Source organism: Mauremys reevesii, linkage group 10 (genome assembly GCF_016161935.1).
Source record: "Mauremys reevesii isolate NIE-2019 linkage group 10, ASM1616193v1, whole genome shotgun sequence".
NCBI classification, from domain to species: Eukaryota; Metazoa; Chordata; order Testudines; family Geoemydidae; genus Mauremys; species Mauremys reevesii.
The window spans coordinates 78,633,591-78,646,566 of record NC_052632.1 but is presented as its reverse complement, the minus strand read 5'-3'; the positions used below and the strand labels follow the sequence as shown (position 1 = coordinate 78,646,566).

Sequence of the window (12,976 nt, the reverse complement as noted above, 5' to 3'; positions counted from 1 at the left end):
GGAGAGGGGAACATGCCACTGCTGCTGGGAGCTGCTTGACATAAGTGCTGCCTGCAGCCCTGATTGCCCTCTGCACCACTCGGTCCCAGCCCAGAGCAACTGCTGCATCCCACAACTGGAGCCCTCACCCTCCACGCCCCAACCCTGATCCTTCTCCCACCCCTCCAGTCCCAGCTCAGCACACCCTCCTACACCCCAAACCCCTCAGCCCCAGAGCCCCCTCCCACTCCTAATTTCTGGCCCCAGCCTGAAGCCTGCACACCAACCCACATTCAAGGACCACCATACAATTTCTACACCCAGATGTGGCCCTCAGGCCAAAAAGTTTGCCCACCCCTGGACTAGCCGGGCCCATCTGCTCTCAGAGTCTGAGCGCAAGGGTAGCTGCAGCACAGGGAGCTAGGCTGGCGCATGAAGCTTTTGCAAAGGTGTGACAGTAAAAAAAGCAGCCAGCACCTGGGCCCTGCTTTAAGTGGAAACGGGCTGTTTTAAAGAGCCTGGGCTCCCCTGCCAGCCCGGGAGCTAGTTTCCAGCCTCATCCTTAGGCCCAGGCCCCCTTGCCAATGTGTGTGTGTGTGGGGGGGGGGGGGGTCACACAGCACTGGCCCAGTTCAAAAGGGGGAGGAGAGGGGGGCTCTGGGCATGGGAACAAGCCAAACAGGAACCTGCCTCACTGGTCTTTACCCTGGAACCCAACGCCCGAGGAAGAGGGTTTTCTACCCCAGCTGCTCCAGGGCGTGGTTCTGGGCCTTGCTCTGGTTACACGCAGCCCATGGGGGGAGCACAAGGGTCCCACCCAGCCTTGGACTCTGGGTCCATCGGCATTGCAATAAAACTCCTGTGGCAGCCAGTCTCTGAGGCCAAGTCAGTGGCCTCTGGCTCCCAGGGCTCTGGCCACACGGCTACCGATAGCAGCGCAGGCCGGCGGCTTTGGGCTGGAGCCCTCACAGGGTGGGAGCGTGGAGGGGCTGAGCCCAGGCTCCAGCCCAAGGGGCGGCACTGCAGTTAGCTGGTGAAGGCTGGATTTAGCCATGCCCAGCTGGGCTTCCTCACCAGGGAGGAGCTGAACTGGGGGAGGGGAGGGCCTGCTTTTCCACCACTTCCCTTTCTCCACAGCCCAGGGGTGAGAGGGTTTGGCCACAACCCAAGGCTGCTGCTTACCTGGGAATGTGGTTTTCCTTTTTAAGCTGGGGGGTGTGCAGCATTGGGGGCTGCCCAGGGCCCTCTGCATGCAAACAGCAGCCTCCGTGTGCAGGGCACATGCTCAGCCCCATGCAGGATGGTGGAAAGGCCCATGAATGCAGCCCCCTCCCCCCCACAGCTGCTATGGCTTTAGCCAAGCCAGACTAACCCCCTCCCCCCAAGCTGGTTTCCCTACCAGCCCCCACTCCGCCCAGCATGGAGGGGGCTGTATATTAACTTTGCCCCAGGGCTGCCACAATGGCCATCCCTGCACCAGGCCTTTGGCACACAGGTTAGCGACTGTTCGGACCAGGAAGGTGCAGCACAAGGGAAAGGAGCCAGGCCCAGCCTGCTGTGGGCAGGGACCAACCCCCGGGTCCTAGGGCTGGTGGTACAGAGGGGAAGGGGAGGATGCAGCTCCCTGCCCCAGTGGTGCAGGCATTGCATGGCACAGGCTGTGCTCTGTGCAGGACAGAGCCAGCTCCCTCCCCGTGTGAATTCTGCCTTGGAGAACAGGCAGAGTTTAACTCTCTGCTCCCCTCGCTCCAGCAGCAGGTACCTTGTGCTGCCAGGCTCTGGCCCAGGCACGGCTGCTGTGCAGCGAGTACACTGGCGCCCTGCTCCCTAGGCAGATCCCAGCCTCCTGGTTGGAATGCAGCCGCCCTCGAACACACCCACCCCCAGCCCCCGCTTGCAGAGGGAGAGAAATGCTCCGCTGGGTGGGAGCAGGGACAGGCACTGCCACAGCTAAGAGATATTAAATGCTTTATTTTCAATATTAAAAACCGGTATTTCATAACTAGACAATGCTAAATTCATCTTACCAAAAAGACACGGGGGGGAGAGGAGGGAACGTTCTACCGGGGCCACTAGAACCCCACAGGGCTGGGTTAGACTGCAGGGGACCCCACGACAACTACATTTCTCCCCTCCCTCCTGCCCCTGCCCCCCACGGATCTAGTACCAAAACAGCCACACAAAGTATTGGTTCCGCGGCAAAGGTCGGGTGTAGAAAAATACTATTAGCAAACAGAACCGGGAGGGGTCCAGAGGGTTTGTGCAGTTCAGATGCTTCCCCAGCCCCAGCCCCAGCTCAGCCAGTTCCTTCAAAGACTCAAAGTATCGGCCGCTGACTGACTGAGCCCCCCGACCCGCTTCCGAGTAACAGCGTTCGATCTCCGCTACCAGGCTCAGCCACGGGGCCCTGCTCTGCCATGCACCTCCCGATCAAAGAGCCGCGGAGAGAACCGGGGTCGGCCCAGAGCTGGTTTGGCACAAGGGGCCATGTGACAAGGCAGCCAGGGGCCATTCCCAGGCCGGCCATTTGCGTGTGCTGCTAAGAGGTGGGGCTGATGACCCATAAAGGCCTGGTGAGGGGGCTGCAGGCGGATGCCCCCATCCCAGCCCTTGTAACTCCGGCTTTCAGGCCTCCAGGAGTCAGGGCCCAGCAGGCCCGTTGGCACTTTGGAAAGAGGAAAGCAGCCTGGATCAGGCACTGACGGGGTACGGCACTCTCTATCCCGGGCCTGCCCTGGCCTCCAGCTCCAGGCCCCCAGTCCTTGCAATGGGGGGCGGGGGAGAGAAGAGGAAACAATGCCTGCCCAGCGGCCCTGGGAGTGGGTGTGCACCCTGCGAAGGGGCCTCCCGAGACGAGGGAGAGCGCTCGGGGCTAAAGCTTGGGATGAAGGAACAAGAGCTGACCTGGCTGCGAGATTCCCCCCCTCCCGGTGGGAAGAACAGAGCGGAGCCGGGGACGTTCCCAGCCACAACGCTGCTCAGGCAAGAATGGAGAGCTCAAAGCAGAGAGATGGCAGCCAGAGACTGCTGGGGAAGCCGGGCCAGCGTCCTCCTTCCCAGCCCCGAGGGGAGAGGCTTTGCCATAATGCTCCAAAGGCTGGAGCATTCGGGCCCAGGAGAGCCCAAGCCAGCTGGCTCCTTCGGTCCCAGACGTCACCTTCCAATCCAGTTTAGAGTCAGGAATCCCCAGCGGACACCGGCTTTGCTCTACACACCAGCTCAGAGCAACTAAGGAAACTGATACTGCAGGAAACAGGACCTACCGCTCGACAGCGGCTCAGGCTCCGTTCTTCAGTGCTGTCTCCCCCCCCCACCCGAATTTTAAGTTTGACCAAGTCAAAACAAACTATCTTCAACATTCGCCGAGCGTGGCCTCCCCGCCCCCCCATCCAAAAGCCTCGTCCCACCTGTGCAAAGATCTCGAGCGGCGCTGAAGGAAAAACAGGAGCCTAAGGAAACGGATTAAAATATCCCCACTGAAACTGACCGGTCTGCCAGCAACAAGCCTTTTGATCAACAGGCACCTGCATTTCTGCTGCCTGGGAATGAGCTTCCCGGACCCGCAGCCACCTTTCAGCCCAGTGGACGGGGACGTTTCAAATGCCACATGGGGTTAAAAGTGTAACTGGGGCCAGATCCCCCTCCCCCCCCACAGGGGCCAGGGGCTCGGGTGGCCCACGTTAAAAGCCAGTTCAGAGGCTGCTTTGCCCTGAAGCAGCAGGAGTTGGCTGGGCCCCCGTCTGCTGGCAAAGCCTGGCTGAAAGGAGAGGAAGGGAACCTCCTCCAGCAGAACTCAGGCCCTGGCTCACACCTGTCTGAGGCTGCGATTCACACCTGCACGTCAACGGCCTTGGCGCAGGCAGGCGAACATCTGGGGCCGTTTTCATACAGAGGCGCTGGAAACCAAGTGTGTAATCGCCAGGGACTGGGTTCCAGAGCACTTGCAACAAGCGGTGAGCCCAAGAGGCAGCTGCTCAGCACCTTGGCGGGGGAGAGGGGAGAAGAGAGGCGTCCACAGACCCTTGTTTTGGCATCTAACTCTTAGGCACGCCTGTCTGAAGGCACAGGCCTTGGGTCACCCATCCCTGGATCAGCACGGCAAGGTCCCATCTTGGGCGAGCCGTGCCTGGTGCTGACTGGCTCTGCCCTGGTCTCCTTCATCCCAAGGGAGGGGGGGAGAAAACCCAGCTGGAGCCAGATGTGAAGATGGAAGATGAAGGCCCCTAGAGGCAACCAGCCCCCAAAATAAAGGCTGCTAAACCAGAGCAGGAACTTGGCTCTCCTGCCCCCCAGGAGGAGGGAAAGGTGCTAAGAAAGGAGCTGGACCCTAGTGTGGCTGTTTCACCTCCAGGGCCAGTGAGACGCTCTGGAGTTGTGCTATTGTCACAGCCATCACCCGCCCACTACACAACGGAGGAGCTGGTACCAGCCCTCTGCCCCCGCCAGCTTCCCCTGTCCTCCTGTCACTTTACAGCGAGAGCCAATGGGTCCCCAGAGGGTGAACCCTGCCCCTTGAGACAAGTGGAGATCACTCCCCACGGGCCTTGCGGGGGAAGCTGCCAACCCCACTGAGACACCAATCCGGTATTGAGCGAGAGGGCCCCCTAGGGGCAGATGGGTGTTAAGGCGAGTCCAGCCAGCCCTCCCGGACTTACCATCTGCGGCAGGCCAGCCGGTTCCGTGGAAAGTAGAAGTATTCAAAGAGCGGCTGGAGTGAGGAGTAAACATGTAAACACTCCCCCCCAGGCCAAGCAATGTCCCTATTCCCCGCCCCCCCATCCCAGATCAGAGTCCTTCTGGGAGCTCAGCGTGGGGGGGGGGGAAACAACCCAAACCAGAGACTAACTGTGTAAACCCCTCCCCCCAGGCGTCCGTGCGATGCTGTGCCCCAGCAATGGGTCCCGGGAGCTGGATGCAGTCCCTCCCGGTCTAGGCCAGGCGGAAGCAGTGATTCCACCCCGCTGCCCCAGGTCCGGATTCTGCTTTGGGGGACGGGGGCAGAGCTGTAGTGTTGCAGTGCACTGGGCCCGCTGGCGGAGGGCGGCTCGGCTCGGCGGAGAGAGAGAACCTTCGAACCGGGGCAGAGCGGGGGGGCGGCGGCGTCACGCTCCAGCTTCCCGGCCGGATGTTAGAGAGAAGAGGCGAGTCTAAGTTACGCGGAGGGTCTCTGGGGAGAAGCGGAGCCGACAGCCTGGCTCAGTCAAGTCTTGTGTCCATGGATTCCAGGCGCGGAGACGGGCCGGCACGGTCCCTGCGGAGAGCGCAGGCAAATCCATCAGTACAGCATCCTGGGCGTGTCCTGTCAATTACATTACTAGCCACGGTGCAGCTGGGGGGGTGGGCAGGGGATAGGAGATGCCCCCCCACCGGGTTATAGACAGCTTTCAAGCAGTCACACCCACCCTCCGTTTATGACTGGGGGCGGGGGGATCCGAGAGTTTGTTGTACTATGGGGTGGCAGCGTGGAACGGTAGAAACCTCCGAGCCTCGAGCAGAGTTTAAAATCAGCAGCGTCAAGAGGCTTTTCAAACAGCAAAACAACTGCATAAAAACCAGGCTCCTCTCAATGGGTTTTTGTTTCGCTGTGGTCTGCCAGCTCTCGGGCTTTGTTCTTCATTTAGAAGGGGAAGGGGGAAAGCTTTTATTTCTTTATTTTTTTAAACTGGCAAAAAATAGGGGAAGTTATCAGAAAAGGGCCACTTAGAAGCTTGTGAAGGGAAAAGTGGCTTTAAAAAAAAAAAAAAAAAGAAACCAGAAGTTTCCCCAGCTCTACTCATGAAGTGGCTAATGCAGGACGCTGCCCCCTGCTGGATACAATCAGCACTGGGTCATAAGCCCTGTACTGCTGGCAGCCAATGGGGATTCTTTCGCCCCATGGCAGCAGCTCTGCTCTCAGTTTGGTTAGGTAGCAAGCAGCAGAGAGTCGTGTAACCCACCCAGCCTAGCACTTTGCCCCCTCTCTAACAGTGGCTGGGCCATGGAGGGGATGCGCCTCCTCTAGGCATAGCTGACAGAGCTGGGCTTTTTTAAACTCCGGCTTTAAGATTCAAGGTTCAATCCCCACTGCAGACAACCCACCCCTGGGCACAGGCACAGAAACAAAGGACCGGGCAGTCCCCAGGCCTGCACTAGTGCAGTCTAAGACTCTCCTGCTGAGCCCCACCTTGCACAGCTTCACCGAACCAGCCCGGAGGTTCCCCCAGAGCGTACCCCGCCCCTTGCAGGACCATGTGCTGCCACTTATTAAACCTAGAAGATCCCCCAGGGGCCAACTATGAAATTAACACACTGCCCAGCTGCCTTGATTAAATGAGGAAATGATGCAAGACAAGTGCAGCAGCTCCCGGAACGACATTAAGGCCCTAAGTGGAGCATTTCAAACCATTTCACAGCTGGGGAAACGGGGCCCAAGCTCGGCCAGGAACAGGACCCAGGAATCCTGATTCCAAGCCCCATGCTCAATCCACTAGCCTGAAGTGGCCCCGAGGTCTGCTCCCATGTCAGTCACCTGGGCAGGAGCTTCCCTCGCTGCAGCGCAGACGCTGGGACTGTGCTTCCTACGGGGGTTCCCATGCTGGGCAGCGCCATGTGCCCAGCTAAGGGGCCCCGCACCCCAAGCCGGTGCACAGCAGACCCAGCATGGCTGCCTGCCAGGGGCGTCCGCACAGCCTCACCCAAAGCCCAGCAGAGCCCGGGCCAGGTGCAGGAGGAAAAAAGGCAGCCACAGCAAGCAGAACAAGCCAGGCACTGGGCTCCAGCGGCCCGGTGAACAGGCACTACCGGCAGAGCGGCTCCCAGCAGCAGCACCAGGGCCTAGGGAGGCAGGGCGCGGGAGAACGTGGCACCAAGTGCTGCCTGACCCGCAGGGCAAGAACCCCCTGCCTCCCCGCGCACCTCATTTAATCAGGATCCCCGGAGAGCGGGCCTCCTCCTCGTTCACGTTCCTCAGGTTCCTCTCCGCTTCCTCCGAGGAGCTGGAAGACAGACACGCCGACACTGAGACCGCAGCCGGGAACTGGGCCAGAGACGCCCTCCCCCAGCCGCTGGGCCAGCACAGCCGAGCTAGGAGCTCCTGGGCTCCGGACACCCCCCAGCCTCCCGGACGTTAAGGACAAGCCAAGACGATCCAGTGCTCCCGCTTGGCAGGGGATGCTGGTCGAATCGCCCACCTGCGTGTGCCCCACCAGAGCAGGGCAACGCAGGCCCGCATCTGAGGCCAGACGCGGGACACGCCAAGCGGCTTCCCCACTAATGGAGACAGCGTCCAGCTCCTAGGAAAGGTGCCTGCCCCACAGAACCATCCCCGGCCCCCGTCGCTCCTGTTGATGCCCGCTGGAGAGGCCGACTGGGCGGGATCGCTGACCCGCCGGCAGAGACGAGCTCTCCGGGTCTTGGCTGCGCACTGAGGCCTCTCGTCGTAAGGAGCGAGGCTCCCGCAGCACTGCCTGAAGACAGAACTAGCTCACGAGCGGGCCCAAGGCCGGCCGTGTCGCTGGGCAGGGCTGATTCCAGGCCGTGCCACGCACAGAGCGACACCGGCTGGGGCAGGCCGGCCAGCACTGCACAAACCCAGCTGCACGGTGGAACGTGCACAGAGGCGCAGGGAGCCCCTCGACCGGCCTAATCTCCCAGACTCTCCATGCGCCCAGCCAAGGGGCTCCCAGCAGAGAGGCTGCACTGTCCGTACAGCCGAGGTCTGACCCGGGTGCAGGACCCTTATAGCTAGGGACGGGCCCTAGGGGAAGAGACCAGGGTGAAACTCCTCTGCCACCTCAAGGTGCACCTCTCCCCTCTAACCCTGCAGAGCGCTCTGGCCTCAGGGTGGGCAGCTCTGTGCAGGCACAGCGCCCCCCAGAGGAGCGCAGGTGCCGTCTCACCGGATTCCAGTTTGCAGTAATCCAGTGCACGCTTCGATCCCTAGGCATGGCTGGGCGGGGCTACGTGCAGGGAGGGTGAACAAAGCCACTGCAGCCTGGGAGACGGGGACTCCTCTGTCTTGCACACATCCCCCAGGCCAGAGCTGACTATGTCCAGAGAGCACCAATGGCACAGCTGATGCTGCCAGGCCCCAGAACAGAGCCCCCGAGCCGAGAACGCTCAGGCTTGTTGCACCAGTGACTCCCCAGAGCCCGAACTTACGCCAGGAAATCTTTCACTTCCTCCACGGTGATGTCCCCGGTGGTGTCCAGGGGGCTCTCCGGGCTGCTCGGCGAGTCGGTGGGCGCCGGGGAGAAGGCAGCCTGGGGTTCCTCAGGCGTCCCTGGAGAACACAGGCAGCACTGGGATTGGTTCCAGGACACACCTCATGGTACCAGCCCTGCTAGAGGGCAGGCCGGGCATCTGCACCCCAGCCCAGCAGAGCAAGGAGCTGACGACTGCCCTGGACAACACCCCCGCCCTCAAAGACTGCACATCCGGAGCTGTGCCAATGACACCTGTGCCTCTTCCTATGCCAGGAGCGTCCCGACTGCCGCACCCATGGGATGAGCCTTCCCACGGGACCCAAACTGTCCCAGCAGCTGTTCAGACCAGGGGCAGGGAGGTCCCCGGTCCACAAGATGGGGCGTGCTTTGGGAACCGCCTGGGGCACTGGGTGGGCCACGCAGGACAGTCACTCTGCCAGGCTGCACTCCAGCCTCCTGGCTCTCAGCAGGGTGCCCAGCTGCCAGCCTGTCGGAGGGGCCTGCTTTGGCATAAGGCCTTTTGGCTGGAGATGCTGCGTGCACCGGAGAGGGAGAGAGATTCACCACCCAGCAGCACTTCATCCCACCACAGGCCAGGGAGACACCCCGTCCCCTTGGGCAGCACATGTCAAGGATTGCCAGTGCAGCTAGAGTCCACTGTCTTCCCACGGGCTTTGCCTAGGGAGGAGACGGGCAGCCTTGCAGCGAAAAGCACAGGGACCCTCCTTCTGCCATGATCCCCACAGATCTTAGCCGAGTCCCAGCCCCCCATGCCTCGGTTTCCCCATCTGTATCACCGGGCAGTGGAGGTTCGGCAGGCTGTGAAGCCCAGCTCTGTCAGTGCCCACAGCACACCGGGCCCCTCGGCGGAAGGGCAGGGCAGGTCAGAGAGTCAGATCGGTTTCCTTACGGGTGCCGTCGCCAGGGGAGCCGTTCGCCTCCGAGCCCTGCAGCAGGTGAGTCCCGTTGGCCTGGGTCAGTTTCGGTGTCCCAGTGAAATTGGGGCTGACAAGCAAGAAGAGCGAGTTATTTCCGTCACCGCCAGCTCCCAGCCTGTGCAGAGGAGAGGGCAGCGAAGGGGGGATGGGGACACTTTGCTGCAGGGGACCGAACTGTAGACGGGCCCACAGTCACCCCCAGCTTCTGCATCACCGCACTGGACAGAGGGCAGGGCCTTTGGGATCCAGGGGCAGTTAGCCGGCCCCATCAGGGCAGAGGGACTCAGGGGTCATGACACAGGCAGCAGCCAGTTTGCTTCGGCCAAACAGTGCTGGGAGGCTGCTCCCGCCCTACAACCCCAGCATTCCCCCCAGGGACACCCTACTCAAGGCAGCAGCAGCTCGCAGTTCCTGCAGCCCAGGCGGCCGGCCTACCTGCGACAGGTGGTGCCCCGAAGCCGGACGAGCTCCAGTGAGCACAGCGGCTCGGTGATGTTCCGGGCGCTCAGGGAGAATCGCTCGAACTCGGAAGGCGAGATCAGGTAGAAGCCTGGAGAGAGGGAGCCCAGAGGGACTCAGCAGCGGGCACCCACTCGGACAGATTAACGAGGGCGGCTTACGCTCTCCTGGTGTCTCAATGCACCGGCATTCCCCAAGAACTGTTCCCCAAAGCTGCCCCCTCGGTGGCCCAGCTCAGCAGGCAGCACAGACGGAGAGTCCCTGCCAGCCAGGAGATGAGAGGGCAGGTCCCAGGTCCCAGCGCTCTACCCACTGTGCAGCACTGTCTCCCACACCACGGTCGCCTGGAGCCAAGCGAATGGCACCGAAGGAGCCCAAGCCGGGAATCCACGTCCCGGCCACCGTCAGTCCCACCGGCGCAGTGCACTCACCTTGCCCGTGCTTGGTGAAGACGCAGGAGGCGATGCCGCTGATGTCCTCCTTGCGGATGCAGTTGTAGTGCACCTGCGGCCGCAGGCCGGGCACCGTGAAGATGTGGATGTCCCCCAGGTTGGTGAGGCAGGCCAGGCAGTTCTCCGTGTAGTCCTCGCACGCCAGGCTGGTGAAGCTCACCAGTGCCACCTTCCGCACCCGGCAGCCCTCGTGGGCCGTCAGCTTGAATTTGGTCTTGGCACTGACTTTTGGCAGCGTGAACACCTGGGTCAACGCGGAGAGCAAGCTGGCTGGAGAGCGGAGACCTGGTCCTGCCTCCCCACCCCACTGCTGTGGGGCAAGGGACGCATGTCGTCCATGGCTACGAGCTCCACAGAGGCTCCAACCGCAGGCCGGCTGAGTCTTACCGGCAAGGATCAAGGCCGCCTGGTGTAGCAGGGCTCTAGCCACCAGCAGCAGCAATGGCTACTCACGCAGCCATGTCCACGCCCTTCACTAGCCCCTGGCCACCAGCCTAGAAAGCCCATGGCTGGCTTAAAGGGATCATTCTCCCAGGGTGGAAGCCACTGCCCTGCTGGGTTAGGGAGCGTGTTCCCGAGAACCAGGCCCAGCTGTCTGTGGAACGGCACATGCCCAGGACACCCACTTTTTTAGAGCCGAAATGCCCTGCACCCAAGCCGGGGCATTTCAGCTCTAAAGGCACAGCAGAGACCCGGGCTCCTGCCACAACGTGGTTCCACCCAAGCCAGGGTTTGCCGTGTCCGCCCCCCTGCCAGACACCCCTTTCCCTCAGGAACGGGAACGTCCCCACGGGAGAAGCCAGCATGAGGCAGCGTCTCCTGCTACCTACGCCACCCGCGTCAGGGTAACGGCGGCAAAAGGCAGCAACTCAGCAGCGTGAGACGCAGCCATCGGCCCCTCCCCTCTCTTACCTTGAACTGCTCCTCCGAGGCGATGAGCACAGAGTGGCTGCCCTGCATGTCAGGGGCTTTGGCCAGGTCCCGGGACACCTCGTAGGGCTCCGGGAGAGGGTTCCCCCGCCCGTCCAGGACCGCGATCGACACCACCGGCGCCCTGTGCATCAGCTGGATCTCCTTGCCCAGCATCGCTTCCACCGAGCGCTCCGAGAACTTCTCCTGGGACGGGACCTCCAGGGCGTAGGCGAACACAGAGCCCGAGTTGGTCCCAGCCCACATGGTGGGCCCGTGGTGCGCGGCTGAGGAGCCGGGGGAAAGCAGCAGCATTAGCAGGGCTGCGCAGAGGCCCCCCCAAAAGACAGACCACTGAGGGGTGGGCCGAGGGTGAGGAAGTATTGGAGTCACCTCACCCCACAGCAGTGTTTCCTATCCCACGGGGCTGGGCCCAGATCCCCATTCTGGACACTGCAATCAGGCGTATGGGGTCACAGCGCCACTCAGGTTGGGGCCAGGCCACTCTGTTTGGGGGCCCTCGCAAATGGAGGCCACTGGGAAAAACTGCCTCCCCCCAGGCAGCCTGAGTATTAGCACAACATCAACCCACACCAGAGCCCTAGAGGCAACCCAAGTCAATCGGCACTTTCTGAGCTCGGGGTCTTTAGCACTGGCTAGTCTACCGACCAAAGGAAGAACTGCACAGGCAGTGCTAGCCTGGGGAACTCTCTGCCACATGGTTTTACTGAAGTAAGCAGGGTTTAAAGATTAGACCTTTCTGTGGAATAGAAACTCTCTCTCTCTGCAGCAGTACTAGACAGCATAGTTAGAAACGATTAATCCTCATGCCTCAGGGCATCAGGTGAGCACCAGATGAGGTTAGGAAGAAACTGCCCCTGCTTCTCAATACAGTGCCGTACCAGCTGGGGACCAGGGGTGTTGAACGCCTGCCTCTTGGGCATCTTGTATTGAGGGCTGGTGCAGACACGGGGTCCGGCCAGGAGAGCTGTCGGTCCAGCCTAGTGCGGTAGTGCTTGTGCCAACAGGCCTCACGGGATCCCCTCCCCGGCTGCACAGTTGTATCCCCTCTCAGAGCTGTGGCCAGGCCTTACCGTCACGGAGGAAGGTATCGGCGAAGTACAGGCAGCGCACGACCCCCGAGAGCGAGTCATCGGCTGACCGGGGTTCGATCCGCCTCTGCACGGGGGTCATCTCCACGTCGGTGGGGCCGGCCTGCTCGGCCAGCTGGGCATTGGCTTCCTGCACCTGAGGGAGGAGACACCAGTCCTGTGATCAGCCTGGATTCCAGGGGTCAATTTCTTTCCTCCATCAGCTAGGGAGCAGCCCCACAGGACAGCCCCTCCTGGGTCCCTGAGAGAGAGCAGGGACTCTCCAGGTGCTGGGAGTTAGGGCTGAGCTATTTTTTTTTTTGCCGGGGGGCGGGGGGGGGTGCAGAATGGTCAGGGCACTAGTAAGAGACGTGGGAGAGTCAATTCTCTCCTCTGCCACAGACTTCCTGTGGGAACTTGGGCAGGTCACTTAGACACTCCAGGCCTCAGTTTCCCTTTGCCCGGAAGACTTGTGTCAAAGAAACGCAGGAGCAGGGATTCTGCTTGGTTTATATCTTTAAAACTCAGGCCCCACCGGCCCTGGGGGACTCTACTGAGTGGAGGTGGCTTGGAAGCAGCTGCAAGGGACGTCGAAGGGGCAGTTTTATTTTTAGACGGTCTGACGAACGCCCTGCTCCGTTCACATCTCACTCCAGTGCGTCGAACGCACTCGGGACAAAGGACGTCCGTGTTAAAGAGCCAACACGCCGCCCGGGCAGTTCAGGTGCGAGAGGTCACAACCCGCCACCCCAGGGGGCGGGCGCAGGATGGGACGGTCCCCCACCGTGCCCCGCCCCATGGTTACCTTGCTGGAGGAGCTGTTGGCACCGACCCTCTTCTTGCCAGAGACTCGGCTTTTGCGGATCCTGCGGAAGGACTGGCGCAGGGACTTCTTCAGCGACTTCACGCGGGAGAGGGGCCCCTCCATGGCCAGGGAGTCGTTGGGGTGGAGCGTGCACCTGGGG

General features: G+C 61.6%; 1 protein-coding gene across 2 annotated transcripts in view; it reads right to left on the bottom strand.

Moving 5' to 3' along the window:
* Positions 1 to 1,930: 1,930 nt before the first annotated feature.
* The window catches only part of LLGL1 (LLGL scribble cell polarity complex component 1), a 63,835-nt gene continuing 52,789 nt past the window's right edge, over positions 1,931 to 12,976 (bottom strand). For both annotated transcript variants that reach the window (XM_039491595.1, XM_039491594.1), the window contains exons 15-23: positions 12,817 to 12,970; positions 12,015 to 12,168; positions 10,924 to 11,207; positions 9,991 to 10,255; positions 9,536 to 9,650; positions 9,073 to 9,167; positions 8,119 to 8,239; positions 6,874 to 6,953; positions 1,931 to 5,230 (exon numbers count right to left, since the gene is read on the bottom strand). In XM_039491595.1, the coding sequence (XP_039347529.1) occupies positions 6,875 to 6,953; positions 8,119 to 8,239; positions 9,073 to 9,167; positions 9,536 to 9,650; positions 9,991 to 10,255; positions 10,924 to 11,207; positions 12,015 to 12,168; positions 12,817 to 12,970 (1,267 nt within the window). In that variant the 3' untranslated portion in view covers positions 1,931 to 5,230; position 6,874. The remainder of the gene's footprint in view (positions 5,231 to 6,873; positions 6,954 to 8,118; positions 8,240 to 9,072; positions 9,168 to 9,535; positions 9,651 to 9,990; positions 10,256 to 10,923; positions 11,208 to 12,014; positions 12,169 to 12,816; positions 12,971 to 12,976) is intronic.